This window comes from Mus caroli, chromosome 1 (genome assembly GCF_900094665.2).
Source record: "Mus caroli chromosome 1, CAROLI_EIJ_v1.1, whole genome shotgun sequence".
In the NCBI taxonomy this organism is placed as follows: Eukaryota; Metazoa; Chordata; class Mammalia; order Rodentia; family Muridae; genus Mus; species Mus caroli.
The window spans coordinates 80,830,812-80,851,134 of record NC_034570.1 but is presented as its reverse complement, the minus strand read 5'-3'; the positions used below and the strand labels follow the sequence as shown (position 1 = coordinate 80,851,134).

General features: G+C 46.2%; 1 protein-coding gene and 1 long non-coding RNA gene across 4 annotated transcripts in view; one reads left to right on the top strand and one right to left on the bottom strand.

The window, feature by feature from the left end:
* The window catches only part of Trpm8 (transient receptor potential cation channel subfamily M member 8), an 83,952-nt gene that overhangs the window by 28,205 nt on the left and 35,424 nt on the right, over positions 1-20,323 (bottom strand). For all 3 annotated transcript variants that reach the window (XM_029483630.1, XM_029483643.1, XM_029483635.1), the window contains 10 exons: positions 18,893-19,011; positions 13,902-14,192; positions 12,310-12,405; positions 11,268-11,397; positions 10,758-10,903; positions 7,723-7,835; positions 6,900-7,116; positions 2,510-2,601; positions 1,520-1,661; positions 167-338 (listed from right to left, as the gene is read on the bottom strand). In XM_029483630.1, the coding sequence (XP_029339490.1) occupies positions 167-338; positions 1,520-1,661; positions 2,510-2,601; positions 6,900-7,116; positions 7,723-7,835; positions 10,758-10,903; positions 11,268-11,397; positions 12,310-12,405; positions 13,902-14,192; positions 18,893-19,011 (1,518 nt within the window). The remainder of the gene's footprint in view (positions 1-166; positions 339-1,519; positions 1,662-2,509; positions 2,602-6,899; positions 7,117-7,722; positions 7,836-10,757; positions 10,904-11,267; positions 11,398-12,309; positions 12,406-13,901; positions 14,193-18,892; positions 19,012-20,323) is intronic.
* LOC110289381 lies at positions 9,320-14,741 on the top strand. The gene is made up of 5 exons (XR_002377340.1): positions 9,320-9,413; positions 10,545-10,600; positions 10,740-10,916; positions 11,694-11,805; positions 13,951-14,741. It is a non-coding gene; the product is annotated as an uncharacterized LOC110289381 (long non-coding RNA).

The window sequence follows — 20,323 nt, the reverse complement described above, 5'->3', positions numbered from 1 at the left end:
AAAAGACTTAAAGATCAAAATGGGAACAAAATAAGATATTATTTAGAAGCAGAGAAGGAGAGAAAGGGAGATAGAGACAGAGACAGAGAGAAGGATCAGGAATGGGGTCACAATGTCAACCCAGTCACCACCAGGTCCACCTCTACCCAAGCAGAGCCCTGCTTACTATCCACATCACTGGGAACCTGGCCAAACATGGCCAGGTAGGGCTCATAGATGACAGAGCGGAAGATCCACCTCCAGCGCTGTTCGTTTTGCCTTAGGATCCCCTGTCTGGCCACGCCAAAGGCCACCATCCACACAGCAAAGAGGAACAGGAAGAAGAAAACGTCGATCAGCTGCCAAGGGAGATCGGGACAGTTAGAACCACGCCCATAGTGGCTGGCTACGCAGCCTGACCCTTCCCAACCAGCCACAAAGACAGGCACAGAGAAGTTCTAGCAGCCAGAAAATGTAAGCCAGCAAGTTGCCTGGCCTCTTACTTAACTTATCTTACATTGACTGATTGACTGACTGTACTGCTGGGGCTAAGACCTGGGCCTTGCACACACCAGGCAAGGGCTCTACGCTGAGCTAACCTCCCCAACTCCTAGCCACTGATGTAGAAACAGATTACCATCAGCTTGAGGTTTGGAGATGTCTGTTCCCCATAATAAAACCCAACTTCCTGCACCTTTGCTTGCTGATCTCCGAGCAGCTGAGATCCAGCTTCTTTTGAGTGAGGCACAGATCAAGATGCAGAGGGCCTCGGTCTGGGAGGAACTCTCTCCAGCCACACCTGGTGATTCTTGCTGTCTTTCAACCCCCAAATTATTTCTGCAGAATTACTTCTTAGGAAGACAAAAGCATCCCTTGGAAGACTCCAACAATTTACTTTTTTTTTTCCTGCTGGGTTTTGCACACACAGCTTGACGTCATGGTGACTGGATGTCTCAGATATGCTTTGAATTGAAACCACACACTCAACCTCAGGGTTGGAAAGGGATGCCCACATGAGCTCATCCAGTGGCCCATCTGATTTCCAGACAGAACCAGCTCTGGGGAGCAATATCCCCCGCCTGACATTTCTTCCTGGCCTGTATGTAAAACAAGCCTGTGGTCTTTCTCTCACGTACAGGGTGTGGCACTCAGAGTCTAGTCATCTCTAGGCATTTGACTCCCCATTTATTGTTAGAAAAGCATGTTCACCTCCTTGAACTAGAACAACCCCATCCATTAAAAAACGCATGAAAGCCCCTCCCTACATACATTCTGAGCAATCTGTTCAGGCTCAAATGGAAGCATGCAGCGAAGTGTGAACTCTCAGGAAGACCCAGAGACTTGCTGGGAGCAGGATGCATGGACATCGTTGGTTCTTTAAAAGAACCCTCTTTCCTAAAATCTCCCCTGAAAGTGGCCTATGTTAAAAATATAGAAAAAAAAAAAAAAAAAAAAGCAAGCGCAAGCTATGCTGTGGACAGCCTCTGAGCATGGCAGGCATGGCAAGAGAAGGTCGCCCACCAGGGTTGCTGGCTCTCACCATCCGCTGCAGCATTATAATCTTGGGTCCCAAGTTCCTGCTGACGGTGAAAATGTGGATGAGCCTTAGTGTGAATATAATGTAATCCAGACAGAAAATGACGCGCCCAGAGTACAATGAGCTTTTATTAGAAGAGTGGAGCCTGTGGAGAGAAGAGGAGAGTTTGTGGGACAGGGGACAACATTTCCAAGTTTAATATGGTGTGATTGTGTGTGTGTATTCTGTGTACACACACACTCACACATACACACACACACACACACACACACACACACACACACACACACACATGCACATACATTGTGGAAGCCAGAGGCAGACATTGGGTGTCTAACTCCATTGCTTTCTGTCTTCATTTTTGAGTCAGAGTCCTGAACTGAACCCAGAGCTCACTGATTCGGCCAGTGAGCTCTCTCACCTGACTGTCTTGCCCCCAGCCCTGGGTTCAGGAAATGATGGGTGCTGCTATCCCCTGCTTTTATCTGGGTTCTATGGGTGTAAACGCAGTCCCCACGCTGATGTGACAGGCACTTTGCTGCCTGAGCCGCCTCCCTACCTCACTTTAGGGCCTTTGATGATCATTTTAGTCTTACCTGTCTTCTCACACACTCTAGCTCTGAGGTTTGCTAGATACACTGGTACCTGGAAGAGTGACTGCAGGGCCAGCATGCTGGCTAAGGTCACACGCACCTTCAATTAAGTGGGACAAAATGAACTAACATTGGAAGATGCTAAACATCCCTAGTGACCTCTCCTTGGATCGTAATTATGCCCTCCTCCAAACCCTGTCTGAAAAACAAAAAGGGAAATTGTCAAGAACCCAGAGTGAGGAGAAACTTATGGTGGCCAAGTTGTGTCTCCACAGGGCAGAGTCAATGGGCTCTTATAATCACCTCTGATGGGGGATGTAGTGACAATCCAGGCCTATCCATGGACTTGAGGTGTCCCAGATTTACACCTGAAGTTGGGAAGGTGGCAAGAACCACTTACCGGAATACAATACCCGCTATGAAGTAGAAGAGTCCCAGGGTATCCATAACGTTCCATAGGTCAGTGAAATAATTCACTCCGTTCATGTACCACTGCAGCAAAAGACAAACAGACAGAGCAATGGGCATCGTGGACACCAGTCATAAGTGTCCACTCAGTTTCTCCCAGGACACTTCTGAGACTGTTTGTGTCAAGCAAGCCCTACCGGAACCCCACTGATCTAAGGGGACCAGAAAGATAGCTGCTCCCTTAGACATGTGCAGCCATCAGAGCCAAGAAAAGGAGCTGTGTTCTCCCATCCTTCAAAAATGAAGCCACAGGGAATGAATGTGACCTGTGTGGAGAAACATGGAACCGCCCAGTGACCACGGACGGCGGTGTAGACTGTGCCCTGCACAAATACAGAGTATCATACAGTTGTCATCACCGTAGAGTTGTGTATTTACTGAAAATGCATTATTTCTGGCACACACAACAGAACAACTTGATTAGTGAAATCTTTTAAAAGATGTCTACAGGGAAGAAAGATTATTAATTGGGCTCTGCAGTGGTTTGAATATGCTTGGGCCAGGAAGTGGCACTATTAGGAAGTATGGACTTGTTGGAGGAAGTGTGTCACTGTGATGGTGGGCAATGACACCCTCCTCCTAACCACGTGGAAGCTAGTCTTCTCCTATCAGCCTTCAGAACTCTTAGCTCCTCTTGCACCATGCCTGCCTGGATGCTGCCTGCCTTGATGATAATGGACTGAACTTCTGAACCTGTAAGCCAGCCTCAATTAAATGTTATCCTCATTAGAGTTGCCTTGGTCATCATGTCTGTTCTCAACAATGAAACCCTAACCAAGACAGGCTCCACACACTGGTTTTTTTTTTAAGAATGCCAACCTAGCTATCTTATCTTTTCATTTGCCTACTTGCTCAGAATCTGAATACTAGGAACCTAAGGACCAGACTCCAGGGGCAGCTCAAATAGGGGACAGAAGATTCACTGAAGTGTGATTCTGATTCCCATGTTCATGTTCTTGTCTTTCCATGAACTCATCCACCAAGTTTATTTGGGACTCATATATCCTATGACCTTCTCTGCCTCTGACCCCAAAGCCTAAACAGGATGACTTAAGTGCCCATCCTGGGGATAGTGAGTTTCTCAGATCCACTGAAACCCTGCAATCTGGGATGTAGAATGCACAGCTTGAGTTGTCAAAGGAGGGGAACACTGCCAGATCGAAGTGGAACAGTGAAGTCCCCCAGGTCTGGGCAGCCGGGGTCAGACCATGTTCCACTGTGAGAAGACAGGCTCAAGGTTAGGACCCTGTGGAGGACACAGAAGCATCCATTTATCTGGGCAGTGCTGATCCCCAGGGCAGCAAAACCCATTGCTACTCCATGCTTCGGAAGACAAGAGTGGCTGGCACAGGCCCTGCCCACCTGTTCTCTTTCCCATTCCCGCTGGGAGGCTGGTACACACTGATCTGTACAACCCCAGCCCAGCCTTGCTTCGCCTCAGTGACTTCAGAAGCCTGGCCATATTACAGAAACAATAGACAGAAGAGGCCTGGGCCACAAGAATGCCACTACAGGGAGAAAAGATTTCAGGGTTTTTGTTGTTGTTGTTGTTGGTGGTGGTGGTGTTTTGTTTTGTTTTTAATGAAGAGACGCCTCTTGTCTAAGGGGGGAGAGTGCAGCTCTAAGCTGTGTTCCTGAAATACCAGGATGTGTTCACCATCTCTTCCCCACTGTGACAGCCTCAGAACTGAAGGAGCTTTCAGAGAAGGCAGGGTGGAACTTACAACACTATAAACAAACATCCACAGTGCCTGCTTAGTTCCACTAGGAGTCGGTTAACAAACTGCACTGGGGACTGGCGAGGTCAAATTAGCTGTGAACATCCCCACTCTGGGCAAGGGACGTCCCTCCTCACTGAGAGCATGGGTATCTGAGTCCCAGGCACAATCTAAAACAGACAATGACCTGTTTAGGGGTTTCCCCTAACAACCGTGAGTGAGTCTGGCCCATTAAGACTGTACAGGCCTGCAGAGCCTTTCCTTGAACAACCCAGTTGAGGAACTTGCAGAAACAAAGGGAAACAGCGCCCTCTAGTGACAGATTTCTCAAAGACAGAGCCTCACAGTTGTTCCAAGAAAGGCCACCTAGGTTTCTCTGCTCAGAAGAAAGTGAAGGCAGGATCCCTCTGTATGTCTGTCTCCTTATCTCTGGCCTCAGTAGTCCCATAACCATGGAGACCCTCAGGGGTGACTTACAAGCACATTGCTTGTCTTTTCCTGTATTAAGAACACACATTCTCAACAACATGACAATAGCAGCTCTGGCTCCTGATACGCACAGCAAATGAACGTCTAAAGCAGATCACCCTGCTTGATGCTGATCCCTGGACCACCAGAGCATGTGTCAGGACCTAGGGAGCTCGGCGGACTCCCTGATGGGGTCAGTACAAGAGGAGACAACCTGATCCAGGTTTCTGCTTCTCTTAAGGGTCTCTTCAGTAGAAAATGCACCCAGACAGGGAAAGACCAAAGAAACCAGATTACTGCACACTGTGTATTTGCAACTCCTGCTGGGCTTCCCCTCCCTCTCCCTGCCTCTTTCCTCCTCTGTCCCTTCTACCTCTCTCCATCCAATGCTCATGGCTTAATCCCCTATTGGCCATGAGTCAATTGACCCTCTGGTCCAGCAGTTCTCTGAATGCCGAGAGTCCCCTGGCTCTGATTATCACACACAGAATATTCCAGCTCCACTCTGCTAGCGACACATCACAAGCCAGAAGAAAACTTGGAAGTAAAGGCTGGCCAGAGGGAGAGAGGCCATATGTGGAAGAGCTGTACCTCTAGACTTAAATCCTCAGCCCTCTGCTTGGGAACGTGACCTTGTTCGGAAATCAGGCCACTGCAGATGGCGCTGACAGGTCGAGATGGAGTCCTGATCCAACATGACTGTTGTCCCCAGGAAACAGAGAAATTAGGACACACCTGCACATAGGGAGGGCACCATATGGGCATGAGGCTGTGGGTCAGAGTGTCACATCCGTCAGGCAGAGAGTGACAAAGATGACCAGTAAACTTTCAGAAGCTAGGGATCAGCTCAGCAGAACAGTCACCTTCACAGTACTATATGGGCTCAACCCAGCCCACACCTTCATGTTGGACTTCTGCCTTCCAGAACTATAGTCAGTACACTGGTACTCCGGCCATCCTGTGTGTTTTCTTCCTCCACCTCTGCTGACGTTCCACCATCTTCCACACCACTTATCTACTAATCATAAAGACAGGCATATAGGGCACAGGTACCAAAACCCCTCCCAGCCCTCACTTCCATAGCAGACATCATTAATTGATTAAGACATACTAAGAATTGACAGAGGACCCCAGAATCCCTCACAATCCAGGAGTCCTGGAGACTGCACATAAAAGTCTACCAGAGAGAGTTGGCATGACAACATAAGCCAACTCAGTGTTCTTAGACTAGTCAGGGCAAAGGCAGTATGTTTCCCCTTCAAATCTCTTCCACCCCTGAGCCTTATACTTTGTAAACTGTAAATACCCCATGAGTTGTGTACCTAACAAACACTTGCTAAATGGGTATATTTTAAGGTTCGGGTCCAGAAGAGACAAGAGAGTGACAGATGAATCTGAAAGGACTTGCTGAGACTTTTTCCACCGTGAGTCAGGACAGCACCTCCTTCACCAACAACAAACATTTCTTCAACATATGCTACCTCAGTGTGATGGTTTGTAATGCTTGGCCCAGGGAATGGCACTGTTGGGAGGTGTGGTCTTATTGGAGTAGGTGTGGCCTGGTGGGTGTGGGCTTTAATACCCTTGCCCTAGCTGCTTGGAGTCAGCCTTCCACTAACAGCCTTCATATGAAGACGTAGAACTTTCAGCTCCTCCTGCACCATGCCTAGTTGCTGCCATTTCCCACCTTGGTGATAATGGACTGAACTCTAAACCTGTAAGCCAGCCCCAATTAAATGTTGTCCTTATAAGAGTTGCCTTGGTCATGGTGTCTGTTCACAGCAGTAAAACCCTAACTAAGATGCACCTGCTCTATGGGGGCTGGGGTAGAGTTTGGATTCAATGGTGAAGCAAAGATCCCAAAATATGCACATCCCAGGAAACTGATGATCAACCATTGCTGGGGACAGGCCTCTTCGGTGGAGAAATCTGCTCACAGATTGGACTTTGAGCTCCTGTGACGCAGCTTTCATGAGTCGTTTGGGTGGGCTTTTGATGATGCAGATGCTCTCTTGACATTTACCCCAGTAAACTCACCAGCTCCATAAACCAGCCTTGTGTGGAATCATGTCCCGTCTGGGATGAGCAGACATGTATCCACATCTCCCTGGAAAGAGCCATGATGCACTTGCCTACCTGCCTCACTTCATCACAGAAGAGGACAAAGACCAGGGCGTAGAGGATCAGCTCGGGGGTGTGTGGCACCGAGTGGAAGTCCATGAGCAGCACATAGGCAAACAGCAGGAGGAAGGCGATGTAGAAGACCACATTCCAGGAGAAGACCACGAAGGGTGACGTGAAGAAGGCCACATAGTACCACAGCAGCTTCTTGTGCTTGTCAATGGGTTTCTTCCTAGACAGAGTCAGAGGCAGGGGAGTGTCACCAGTCACATTCACTCGCACACACTGGCACACACATATACTCTTTCATATACTCAGGTACATTTATACACACTGATACGGTCACAAATACACATCACAAACACACATATTTGTATACTTACACATACATGCATGCCTACTCACACAGACATATGTACTCACAGACACACATACTAATACATGTACACACACACAAACACTCACACTCATTTTCACACACTCACACATACACTTGTACATGCACACAGAGAGAGAGACACAGAAAGAGTGAGAAAGGAGGGGTGGGGGAACCATGGCTTGCTTCCTACCATAGACAAGGAACAGACAGGATGAAACTGGATCCCAAGGCTGACCTAGCCAACACTCAGCACCCTCCCCCTTTTCTGATCAGAGAATCCAAATTCAGCCTCAGATACTGAAGACAACCTCAGTACCACCTGCTTGAAACCCTACCCAGGAAAAGCCAGGAAAGATGCCAGGCTAAGCATACAGATGCCACAGTGAACACTCCATTTACACAAATGCTCAAAAACACTCAAAGATGCTCACACACAAGATTAGATGCCCCAGTCCACACCTAAATGATACGAGGCCACAGCCCACTAAGGGGATGATGAATAGACACAGGATAATCTTCCAGTTCTTCGTGTCTCGGGAAATCTCTCCATACCATTGCTTAGAAAGGAAATTCTAGGAGGGAACAGAGACAGGGAACACAGGTCTTTATTGATGTAAGTACATGGGGGACAGGACAGGGCCCTTCTCCTCAGCCCTGCCCACTCCCAAAATATCTAACCCCCACATCCACGTCTTCAATCTCTTAGATATTGTCTGGATTTTAATGCATGAAGACACAACTTAAAATTCTGTTTGATTTTTAAGTATTTTTTTTCCCTAAGTTCAGTTCTATGAGCTTTAAAAGAGCTGGTTATGTGAGTGAAAATTCACCAAACCTATGAATTTTTAACCACTATAGTTTTTATCTGTGTAAGCTTCCAGTTTAAACAAGCATGTTTCAAGCCCCCTCCTCTTTGGGGACACTAAGTTTAAAGACAGGGCCAGTGCAGTCTGCTGAGTCTCCAGGGCTCCGGGCTGGAGGCAGATGGGGTGCTTTTATTTGGAAGCTAAAAGGAAGTCAGAAGAAAAAGGGCCGAAGTAAAGCCAAGATGGAGTGCACAAAGACAACTGCTGACTCTCCTTACCAGCCCCCAAAAGGTGGGACAGAAAAGGGTTTCCATGATGGCAGAGATGGGAAACATCACATTGCTACCAAAAGATAGATGAGGGCCTGACTATACCAAAGCAAACAAACAAAATAATAAACCTCACAGCTGGGGGAAACGCCAGCCAAAGTGGGGTTGGCATGAAGAAGGCAGAGTAAGGGAAAGCTGAGGTCCATGAAGAGACTGAGACTGGTGTGCTATGCCCACAGATCTGCATCTCCTCTTCTATTAGAAAGATGGCAAGCACCATGTGCTTCTCCTGTGTGCTAGTCCTGCTATATCCTCTTGGGGATGCTCCACAGATGCATGCTTGACCAAGGAGGGGCAAGCTGGACCCCGAAAAGAGCACCCAGTAAGTAGTATGATGACCCTGGGACTTGTGGCACACTCTACAGGGGACCTGGAGGCTGCCAAGAACTCCCAGGGACACCACCCCTCTCATCACAACATGTCTTCTCCTTCCTCCCACAGCTCACTGCCCCAGCTCAGCTCTAGAGCAAACTGCTTACAGCACCGCCTCCTCATCTGAGGTCTCTTTATTGGCCACCGAGTAAAAAGCAAAGTCTTAAGCAGGAGGCAATCCACGGAGGATTAAATTCCAGTGCTCCAACTTCCTAGCAAGCAAGCATGGAAAATATTCTAGCACCTCTCTGAACACAAAGCCCTCAATATAAAATGAATGATGCCCATTTCCACACACACGGTGCAGATAAAACACATAACCGGCATGGCTCGTCTGCATCTCTACCTGGTTAGACGTAAACATCCCAGTGCAACTGTGAACACCGTTATACACTGCTGTTTGCTAAACTTGCCTCAGGAGGAGCTTCACCCATCTCAAGATTTCTCCATCACTCATAATGGCTGCAGTGGAAGCAGCTGACTCTGCTGACCCCGCCCCCTTTCTTATAGAATGTCATGGCATCGCCATGACAACTCTCTGACAACCCCTGTTATTTCTGCTTGAACAGGCTCCTGGGTGTGAACACCTCGTCCCTAGCTGGTGGTGCTGTTTTGGGGAGATTCTCGAGTCTAGACAGTGGAGGTGGGCCCACTGAGGGTGAGACCCTTAAAGTAATAGCCTAACCTAGTTTCTAGTCCCATTGTCTGCTTTCTCGTCATCCACCAGGAGTGAGAAATGTAACCACCATGAACTCTACCATGTTGGGCTAACACTATGAGTCCAACTACATCTGTCTTCCCTTAAGTTGCCTCTGTCAGGTAATTTAAGATAACTAATATAAACAGAAAGAGAACTAGTATAGACAACTATGCCCACTTCACAGATGAGAAACTGAGGTTCATCATCTCACATCTACTTCAGTAGACTAAGACCCAGGCAGGATACCCAGCATTATAATGTACTATTTGTTTTGTGGAAGACCGAACAATTCTTTCTCCTTACCATGTGTTTTGGTTTCATTTCTGTCACTGTGATAAAATATCCTGACAAAAAGCATCGTTGTGGAGATGAGGGTTATTTTATCTCTCAGCTCCACCTTATGGTCCATCGCAGCAGGGAAATCAAGGCAGGAACTTGAGGCAGCAAGTCATGTCATAGCCTCAATCAAAAGCAGAGAAGTGATTCCGTGCTTTGTGTTCAGCTAGCTTTCTCTACTCTTATACAGTCCAGGGTCCAAATCTAGGAAATAGCGTCACCCATAGTAGGCTGAGTCTTCTTCCCACACCAACGAAGCTGATCAAGGCAACCACAAGGCAGTTAAACTGACCACAGACACTGAACTGGGCAACTGATCTAGGCAATCCTTCCCTGAGACTCTTCCTAGGTGATTCTATAATCTATCACGTTTACAATTAAAGCTAGGCATCACACTGTGGTTTGCGTCTTAAATATTTTTCAAAGGTCCAGACTCGAAAGACATAGTTTCCAGTACGACACTTTGGAAGGTAGTGCAGTCTTTAAGATGTTGAAGCCTAGGGGAAGGATTTTAGACCATTGAGGGTAACATCGTTGAAGGGACTTTGGGTCCTCCTCTTTCTCATCATTTGCTTCCTGGCTGTCATGAGGTAAATGTCTACCTCTACCCCATGCTCTGGCCGTAATGTCCTGCCTCATCATGAACCCAGAAGCAATGAGCACAACCTACCATAAACTAAAACTCCAAACACTGTTTGTCAAAATAAACCTTTCCTCTTTTTATGTTGACCACCTCAGGCATTTTACTACAGTTATGGAAAGCTAACTGATGCATTCCTATGCCATCTCTTGAGGTAAGACTTTCCACAAAAGCTTAATGTGTCATCGTCTTTCACACTGTCACCCAGGTTTTTTACACGGGTTGGGAAATGTGGACTTTTAATGTCATTTTCTTAATGCTACTGATAGCCCATTCCTGGGTACATTTTTCAGGGCCTGGCTTTTTCTTACCTGGACCCCAGGCTGAGCGATGAAATGCTGATCTGTAGCCTCCACTGCCAGCTCCAGACAGTTGCTCCCACCCCAGGCTTCACAGGAGTAGACCAGTAGCTGTTCTGCCAAGTCTTCATCACTGCTGTAACACTCGGTGAACAACTCTGTCTCATCGGGGTAGGGAGAGCTGGGCTCAGCTGGCAGACATGAGATGTGGCCTGCCTACCCCCAGTCAAAAACTGAACAGATTGGGCACGAGGATCCAGGCAGACAGAAGCATAGAGAAAGCTGTCCAAATGTAAGCCTCACTACATGGGTGTTTCTTTAGACACACATAGTCAGTGGGGCCCTTTAATGCAGAGGGTGTTGATAAATGCTTATGGAATTCATCTGCCTTCAACACCTGGCATGGTCCCTTCCCTCTCTGATCCTTTCTCTACCTTTCCTTATCTAAAATAGCTCCTTCTACCCTCCCCCACCGCAAGCCTTCTAGGTGAGATATATTGGCATACACTACAGTGCGCTCACCCACTGCTCGGGTCTCATATTCATTGGCCAGTTCCTCCGATTCCCCAGCAGCGTTGATATCATTCTTAACTTTGGCCAGGGTCTTCAGAAGCTTGCTGGCCCCCAAGGCTGCCAGAGTACAGCCTTTGGTCTTTTGGGGGGCAGGGTGGGAAGATGTTGGTTAATTCACAATCTGTTGAGGTGCTAACAACATTAACTTTTAAAAAGTGTAGACAAGCAGGAAATGGCAAAGTCTACTATTCATGGTGATTCAGTCAAGTCTGTAATGAGCTTGGAGCAGACTCGGACTTCAGTAAACTAACCATTCAATGGTCTTGTATGTAGAATCAGCATATAAAAAGAAAATACTTGGATAAATATTACAAAGTATTAAGCTTCTAACAGCAGGAAGCCTGGTTGACCCACTCTCTCAATATTATCACACAGTAACATCCAGGATACAGGGATAAAGAGAATGAGAACACCGGAAGGCCTGAGACATATAACTAAGGCTGTGTGAATCCAGCAGCCAAGGGCTGAAGTGGAGACAGAAGCACAGGTGTCCATAGATTCATTTAAAGAAATAGTGACATAGTAAACCACCAAGAAAATTCTCAATAAAGATTTCAAAGCAGAATTTTTACAGGACCCCCCCCCACACACACACACCTCCTGGTCTATAACAGAATAAAGCTAGAAATTATTATTTTTATCTTAATCTTATAATTCAGTGCTAGGGATCAAACCTAAGACCTCGTGCAAGTGAGATAACAGCTTAGAAACCTTCTTAAGTTAAATTTCAATATATTTCTTAAACTTGGGGGAAAGTTATGCACAGACACCTGGGGAGCAGGAGTGTGCTGGGGGACCCCTATGTGACTCCTTCCTGGGGACCACCCATCCTATGTACATCCCCAAGTACATACAAACAGGGGCACAGCCATAGTCCTGAGCACCAGATGCCCCAAATTCTAAATCAGGCATATGGAGCATAGGTTAGACCAGACTCCTACAGCACACCATGCATTGGGCCCCATGCATTCAGTATGGGACTGGACATTACCTGCTCCCAAATGACCTTGGAGAGTTCCTTCTTGTTCTGAAGAATGGCCCAGATGAAGAGAGCTTGCAGCGGGTGCCGGGTGGTGAGAGATGCATCCTGCCAGGGGTCAGAACATTGTGTCACCACATGCAAATGTAACCCACTTTAGGTACGTCATTCTAACAGTGAAATGGGGTGGTCAGGAAGCCTGAGAAACTGGCTTTGGAAACCTCTGGGGCTTAGAGCTGAGTCCATTTTAGCAGCTCAGTGGTCTGATTTTCATTGCTCCGTGCAGCTCTCAGTAGGTGGTGTGATTTGATGGCAAGTCTTTCATCTATCATAAAAGACAACTGTGCAGGAAAGGATAAAGGGGTGGGATTGCTGAGAGCAATTAAAGACTGAATGGCTTCACCTATGCCATGCAGAACATCCTTCCTCTCCATCTTGTTTCTCAGCTAGGAAAAGAAAAAGTGCTCAGATTAAATCTAACCTTCCTGTGGCTGTTCTCCAATGGTCACCATGTGAAAATGAGCTTATTTCTTTGGACTGTTATTCAAAGATTGAGGTCCTAGTTCATATTTAAGATTCTCTATCTTTCAAGGCACCTTTTCAGATGGAAAATGGCTGTGTGTGTTCATCAGTTCCCTTGATGGCTTTCCCAAACTCTAAACTGCGCCTATGAGACCCAGCTATGTGCTGGATTTCAAAAATCTTAGCATCAATAAATGTCAAGTAGAAGACGTACACTTCCACATCAACCACACACTGAACTCATTTGCACAACACACACGCAACGCACACGGACACTTAAACATCTCAGCGTTACAAATCATAGCAATCCAGTTTGGGTCCCTCCAGAAGAACTTCTTGAGATAAGAATTTGAGAAAGTATTTTCTTTAGGAGGGTGAGGAAATGAAGTCAAGAATGAGAGAGGCCACTGGGCGGCACACCACCAAGCAGGTGGCCAGGATGTGTGCACAGAGACTCACTTCACTATGCCTCTGAACTGTCTCTTCTAAATGAGGAGAAAGTGGGGCACTCACACAGCGCTGGACTCCAACCAGAGCAAATATTGATAATAATTGCTGATGCTGTTGGTGGAACCAGACCTGCCTGGACTAAAAAAGGAATCTCAGGGGATTCACGTCTTCTCTAGTGGAAATATCCACTACTCCATTTCTTCACAGAAGAGTTACTGGCAGTCCTTCACTCTTTACCTGCACAACAGGGAGCTATTTTTGTAAACAAGCTGGCATATGAGCAGGAGGCCATCTGTTAGTCCGTGTCCCCATCAAACAGCCTCGGAAAGTGTGTCACACAAGCCTTGTGATCTAGAAATGATCTAACTAAGCCACAGCCAGGGGTTAGAGCAAGACATCAGAGAAACTTTCCCAGTGTCTTTAATTTTTTTTTTTTTTTTTGGAAAGATGGTAGAGAAAATGCATAGCTCCCTTCTAGCTGCTTTATGGCAATGGGGAAGAGAACAGGAAAGATGGTGGTAGAGAACTGAATTCTGGGAATAGGAAAGATGGAGGCAGAGAACTGAATTCTGGGAATAGGAAAGATGGAGGCAGAGAGCTGAATTCAAATAGATAGCCTCACTCTTACGTACGTGGAGTTCCACATCCAAGTCCTCCCTGCTGCTTCTGTCTTCTTTCCAGAAGCTTCGACGGAAGTTTGCCACCAACTTCCAGACAAAGGTGAGGAGTGCGTCGTTGTAGGAGTTCTTGGCGATCTGCAGGTTCCGGTACACTAGGGTGCTGAAGTGGGTGGAGAAGAGCTCTGTGAGGACTTCATTGGTGAGAAACTTCTGCAGGTTCAGGCCATTCTCCAGAAAGAGGCGGACAAACTTGGGCCTGTCCTTTATGAGGGCGGTGAACATGACCTCCTGAAGGTCGGCGGACTAAAGAGACAGAACAGAGGAGAGCTCATACCACCAGGCCAACGAAGAAAACACAGAGTCTCTGCATTCCAGCCACAACATCCTAGCATCTTCAGCTTCTCTCTCCATCCTGCTTTGACAATAGAATTCATATGTTCAGCATCTAGACGGTAAAGCAGCACAGTGGAGCCTTTGAATGTGGGAACGCACTTTGAATACGAAGGCACTTATGTGGTGATAGCACGCCCACTTAAGCATGACATGGGTCAGGAACCAACTTTGGCAGAAAGAGCATCAGGGAGGAGAAGCCACCAGTGGGAGTCTACAGTAAATACTGTGAACCAGCTGTCAGTGCTGCCTATCCACACCATGGGCTCTGCTGCCCTTCTTAGGTAAAAACCTCACCTTCTCTACAGTGGCAGAGTTCTCAGACAGTTGCCAAAATGAAACCCATCAAGCCACATACTGTCAAGCAAGGATCTGGGGTGTCACAACAGCAAATCACTGGAACACTAGGTGCTGGCTACCTGTGTCAGTGTGTCCTGAGTGTCTGGTAAAATGGTCCTACTGAGATTTCCCAAGAATCCTTTGATTCTTATTTATTTTTAGATAGGGTCTTAACTTGGTATCCCAGTCTGGCCTGAAACTCACCACATAACCCATGCTGGCTTTGGATTCATGGCACTCCTCTTGTATCCGCCTCCCAAAGGCTGAGATTACAGGCGGAAGCCATTGTCTAGTTTCCCTAAGAGTCTAAAGAAAGATCAATGCTCTCTTTTAGCCATAATCCAGTAAGTTTGCTCTGTATCGACTCTCCGGTGTATTTTATGGCTTCCATGATATTTATTATGAGTTAGTTTCATTGCCGACACTCACAAATTCAAGGGATCATCAAGATTTTATTTTGCGCATTAAAAGTGGAAGGTGCAAGGTCTGACAACAGGGAAACCTCCCTTAGAAGCCTGTGGCATGTATTCCTAGGAACCCGGGCCCCCTGGCGACCACTGAATCCATGACTCCTCACCACTAGCAGCCTACTTCACTCCCTCCATTCCTCGTCTGGCCCTCAGTGTAATGGCAGCTTCGGTGCTTTTATATCAGTCTAATACTGTTTACTTACATTCACATCTTGCCTAGGAGAAATTGTTAAGGGATCTTTGGGTCCTCCACTCTGTTTTTATTTTTTAATTTAATTTTTTAAATTTATTATTATTTTTTATTTATTCACTTTATACCCTGCTCACTGGCCCCCTCCCAGGCACACCCTCTCACAATCCTTCCCCCATCCCCTACCCTACACCTCTGAGTGGATGGGCCTCCCTGGATATCCTTCCCCACCCCCAGCACTTCAAATCTCTGCAGGGCTAAGTGCTTTCTCTCCCATTGAGGCCGGACAAGACAGCCCAGCTAGTAAAACATATCCCAAGTACAGGCAACAGCTTTTGGGATATCCCCAGCTCCAGTTGTTCAGGACCGACATGAAGGTCAAGCTGCACATCTGCTACATATGAGCAGGGAGGCCAAGGTCCAGCCCATGTATGTTCTTTGGCTGGTGGTTGAGAGTCTGAGAGCCCCAAGGGTCCAGGTTAGGTGACTCTGTTGGTATTTCTGTGGAGGTCCTGTCCTCTCCAGGGATCCCCGACTCTTTAGATCTCTCTGGGATCAGCAGGTAAGAGGTTCATCTGGTGAGAATGATAGCTCCATTTTCTCCACTGTCCTCAAAGCACATGTCCATTACACCTACTATCTTGCATTTCATTCCATGTGTGTGTGCCTCCCCATTGGCAACACACTAGACAGTGTGAGGCAGCAGCTCTCAAACATGGGGACTTGCTACGTCAGACTACTGGCATCAACCTTGCTTTCTAACTCAGCAAGCTTGAAATGGAACATAGCAGTTTATACCACTAACGAGTTACTGGGTTACATTGTCACTGGTCCTAGGACCACCCTGAAAGCCACTTGTATACAGGAAAAGAAAAGCTTTGCGCACACGTGCGTGCACACACACACACACACACACACACACGCACTCATTTGTTTTCAAACCTCGATTCTACCAGTCTTTAGTTCAATGAGTCAGAACAAGATTTCTGTCTCTGAGCCTCAGTTTGTTTTGTTCTGCTCGGTGAAAACAAATGAGACAACCCAGGTCATGCTCTTTCAGAGATTCAAGCTCAGAGCAGCACCTCTCCCAGACACCACCAGGAGCCCCCATCCAGTAACATCTGGTGCTCTGACTCACTTGTCAACAAAATGAGATCATCTCTGCTGTAGGTTGATGTGAGTAGCTAGGAAATCACTATGTGCATTGTGAAACACTGCATGAGGTCATTTTTAAATTTACTTTTAAGTGGATAATAGTATAGATCTTAGTAAGAGCCAGTGTTCTAAGTCGTTTAGAAACACCATCTAATTCAATCAGTGTAACAACACAATGTGAAAGGTGTTACAGCTAGTCTCTGTGTTTTCAGACAAGCCTGACAAATCTTTAGCAATAGTTCTCTGAGAGAAACACGCACCCTGACGCAGTCTCTGCTGAGTCCTATGGTGCACATACTCCTGCCGTGGTGAGCTTTCAGCGACTACTGTGACACCTCTGAATGCAGAACCGGAAATAGTTCTGGAGGCTCCCATAGACAGGATCTTAGACCAGTGGGCTCACACTAGACAGCAGGGTCCTTTATTAGTGAAGGTCCTAACAGCAGGCAGCAGCAGCAGAAGTAAACCCACCCCACAAACACAATTCCTAAAATAAGTGGAAAGTCATGAGTTGGTGAGTTGGTGGGGAGGCATTGTATGTGTGGGGCCCAGGTGTGCATGTGCAGGTGTGCAGGTGTGCATGTGTGCAGGTGTGCATGTGTGCAGGTGTGCATGTGTGCAGGTGTGCATGTGTGCAGGTGTATATATGCAGATGTGTATGTGCAGGGGTGTGTGTGTGTGTGTGTGTGTGTGTGTGTGTGTGTGCAGATGTGAGCCCCTGAATGTGCTCATTGAAAAGGCCAGAGTAAGACATCACATCTCTTCCTCTCTCACTGGCCTCCTTATTGCCTTGAGGCTGGACCTCTAACTAAACATGAAGCTTGTCTCTTTGTCCAGCTTCTGTAGCCAGTGAGCTCTTAGGATCTACCAGTCTCCATCCCTCGGTGTGGGCATTTTACACACACACACACACACACACACACACACACACACACACACACACACAGAGCCATATGCAGATTTTTATGTGACTGCCAGTGATTCGAACTCAGGGCTTCATGCTTGCAGAGTAAATGCCCTAGCCCACTAAGCCTTCTCCACCATCCTCCAAGACATTAGCCTTGATTATATCTTACTTTGGATTTTCACACAATTTCTTCAAATTATAATGTTGTATGATTCAATTTTTAATAATGACTATATTCAACAACCAACCCCATGCATTTCGGAAAACTTAGCAAGTAGCTTTTGCAAGCCAGTATGAGTTGGCTCTGGTATGGTACTGTACTATTAACTTAACAGAGCATAGGTGAGGACCTTGCCCGTGGACACACAGATAGCTACTCCAGCAATCAAACTCTTAACCTCCTTGTCCTTCCCCCTAACCACCTTCATCCGAGGTAATAAAATTAAATGTATAATGTTCACAAGTGTCTGTTTGTTTATTTACCATCTGACCTTATTTAAATAGAATAGTCTTCTCACAGGGGTTCATTTATGAATCAATTAATTAATGCAGTTATACTTCTACGGTCCCTCCATTAACTAAAGTTGTGTGCTGTGTAATAGGCTTCATTACAGTGCAAAGACCAAACACCACACAATGTTTGCTAAAGGGATGAATAACTCAAAAATTCATGACCCATTACTATTTCTACTGCCGTCATTAAAATTGATCACGTTAATGTAAATCAAGCCCTGGTGATACAGTGATGTGTCTGAGAGTGTTTTCTTACCCTGGCTGCTGAAGATAGAAACTGAGTTATGTACATCTTCAAATCCACACATACATGTGTAAAACCAAATAGCTGAACACAAAGATGCACCCTTGTAAATCTGTTTGATGGTTCAATTGTTCCTCCTGAACAGAGTTTCCAAGGCTGACTGAACTTTAGACGCATGGAACCCCATCAGTGGGCTCCTAAAATGGTTATCAAATGGAAAAATATAGAAAAGTGGTCTGATGGAAATGTATAGTTTTTAAATGCACATGCAACTTCCATATTGGAAGTGCTCTTTTGACCCAGGGCATCCCGAAAACCTCACTCAAAGACACTGGTGAGTGTCTTCAGCAAAGTTGTTCCACTCTCCCTCATACTTCTCATCCCTGACAAATCTGTTACCAGAATTTTGCTAGGTGGGGAATTTTGCTAGGTGGCAAAAGAATGTGGCTGTCTTGATCTTTTTAGTCAAGCTAGATTGATAATTCCACAATAGTCCCCATCCCTTCACGCAACCCCCTCCTGAGAGCACACCCATAGCTCCACATCAGACAGGGCCATACATTAAGGATAGCATACACCTCAGCCATTGGCTATGTTATTTGTTTGCAAGAAACCTACTAAGTCAGCATTGTTATCCTGTCTTACAACCAAGGGAAATGAGGCTGGACAACACTGATATACCAGGACAGAGTCATTAACAAGATTCTAGATTGATGACCTTGTTGGATATAGACCATCTCCTGTTGAGACCATCGTCCCTGCTAACCCAGGAGTAACCCCCGAGGCTTCTGCTACCTCCCAGCGGCGGTCATTGGTGAAGATCTCATCACTGGCAAGGTCCAGTTGGTTCCACTCCAGCAGAAGCTTCAGCTGTCCATTCCAGTTGTCCTTGTCTTGCTCATTCGTGCTGAAGGCTGGACGTGGGCAGGAAGAAAGGGGACAGACCAATGGGCCACACATAAGGAAGCCAGGCTATTACATCCAACTATCAGAGCCACTCGTCAAAGCCCTGGAATCAGACAAAACTGTCACGTCTCTACTGTCACCATTCTAATCTGCATTGCGTATGCCCTGGAGTCTATAATGATCAGCACAGATCACAATACCTTTCTGTTACATTCGAATACAGTGTAACTAGGATGTTGGCATGTCTCTATAGATCAAGGCTCCATAAGTATTATATTCCAAAAGTTGGATTTGAATTATCCTATATTTAAATCTACAAAATAATTAGCTGTTTTGCCACAACGTATTTGTTATGATTTGAGTGTGAAATGTTCCTCACGGCCTCCTGTGCTTGGATTCTTGCTCTCTAGTTACTGGCAAAGTTCCGAGAGGCCATGGAACAGCTAGGAGGCAGGGCTTAGCTAGAGTAAGTGGGTCACAGGAAGCAGGTCTTAGAGGCCAAACTTCCAACCCAATCTCTTCCCTCCTCTTTCTCTCCCCACTGTCTCTTTCTTCGCATCTATCTATACGATCTATTCTATCTATCTATCCATCATTGTCTACTATCTCTAGCTCTCCTTCCTAGTCCATCCAGCTATGAAGAGGAAAGGAGTCTTAGGCATCTGCTCCAACTTCCACGGAGCTGTCTGTCACCTCCATAGTAGATTACATCCCTTAAAACTACAGTTCAAAACGAATCCTCCTCACTCATGTTACTTTTGTCAGATATTTGGCTTCAGAAATGAAAGAAGTAGCTAATATAGCAAACATGGCTATTTCCAGAGTTGATATTTTCCAGAGCTATGTATCTAGCTAGACCTAATTCTATTGGAATAAATAGCAATATTGACAAGCTTCCGACCAGCACAAGAATGTTCTAATAAATACCTAATGATTAAATGATACCCATGTGGTCCCAGATTTTCTTTGTATACTTTGCATATATTGGTCAGGTATTTCTATCTAAAGGCCAAGACTTTACTGGTATCTATTTACTACAGGTAATTCTACTTTGATGGGATACCTTTTTGGGACAGGGCCTCATTATGTAGCTCTGGCTTTCCTGGAGCTCTCTATCAGACTGACTTTGAACTCATGGAGATCTACCCACCTCTGCCTCCTAGATGCTGAAATTAAAGGTGTGTGCCACCACATCTAGTTCACTTCGATGGAATTTTACGACTGCAAAGCCTTTTTCTTCCTAGAGGTTAGTCATAAGCTTCAGGAGATTTGTGAATCCCTGAAGTTGAATTCAAAATTATTTGTGTGTGTGTGTGTGTG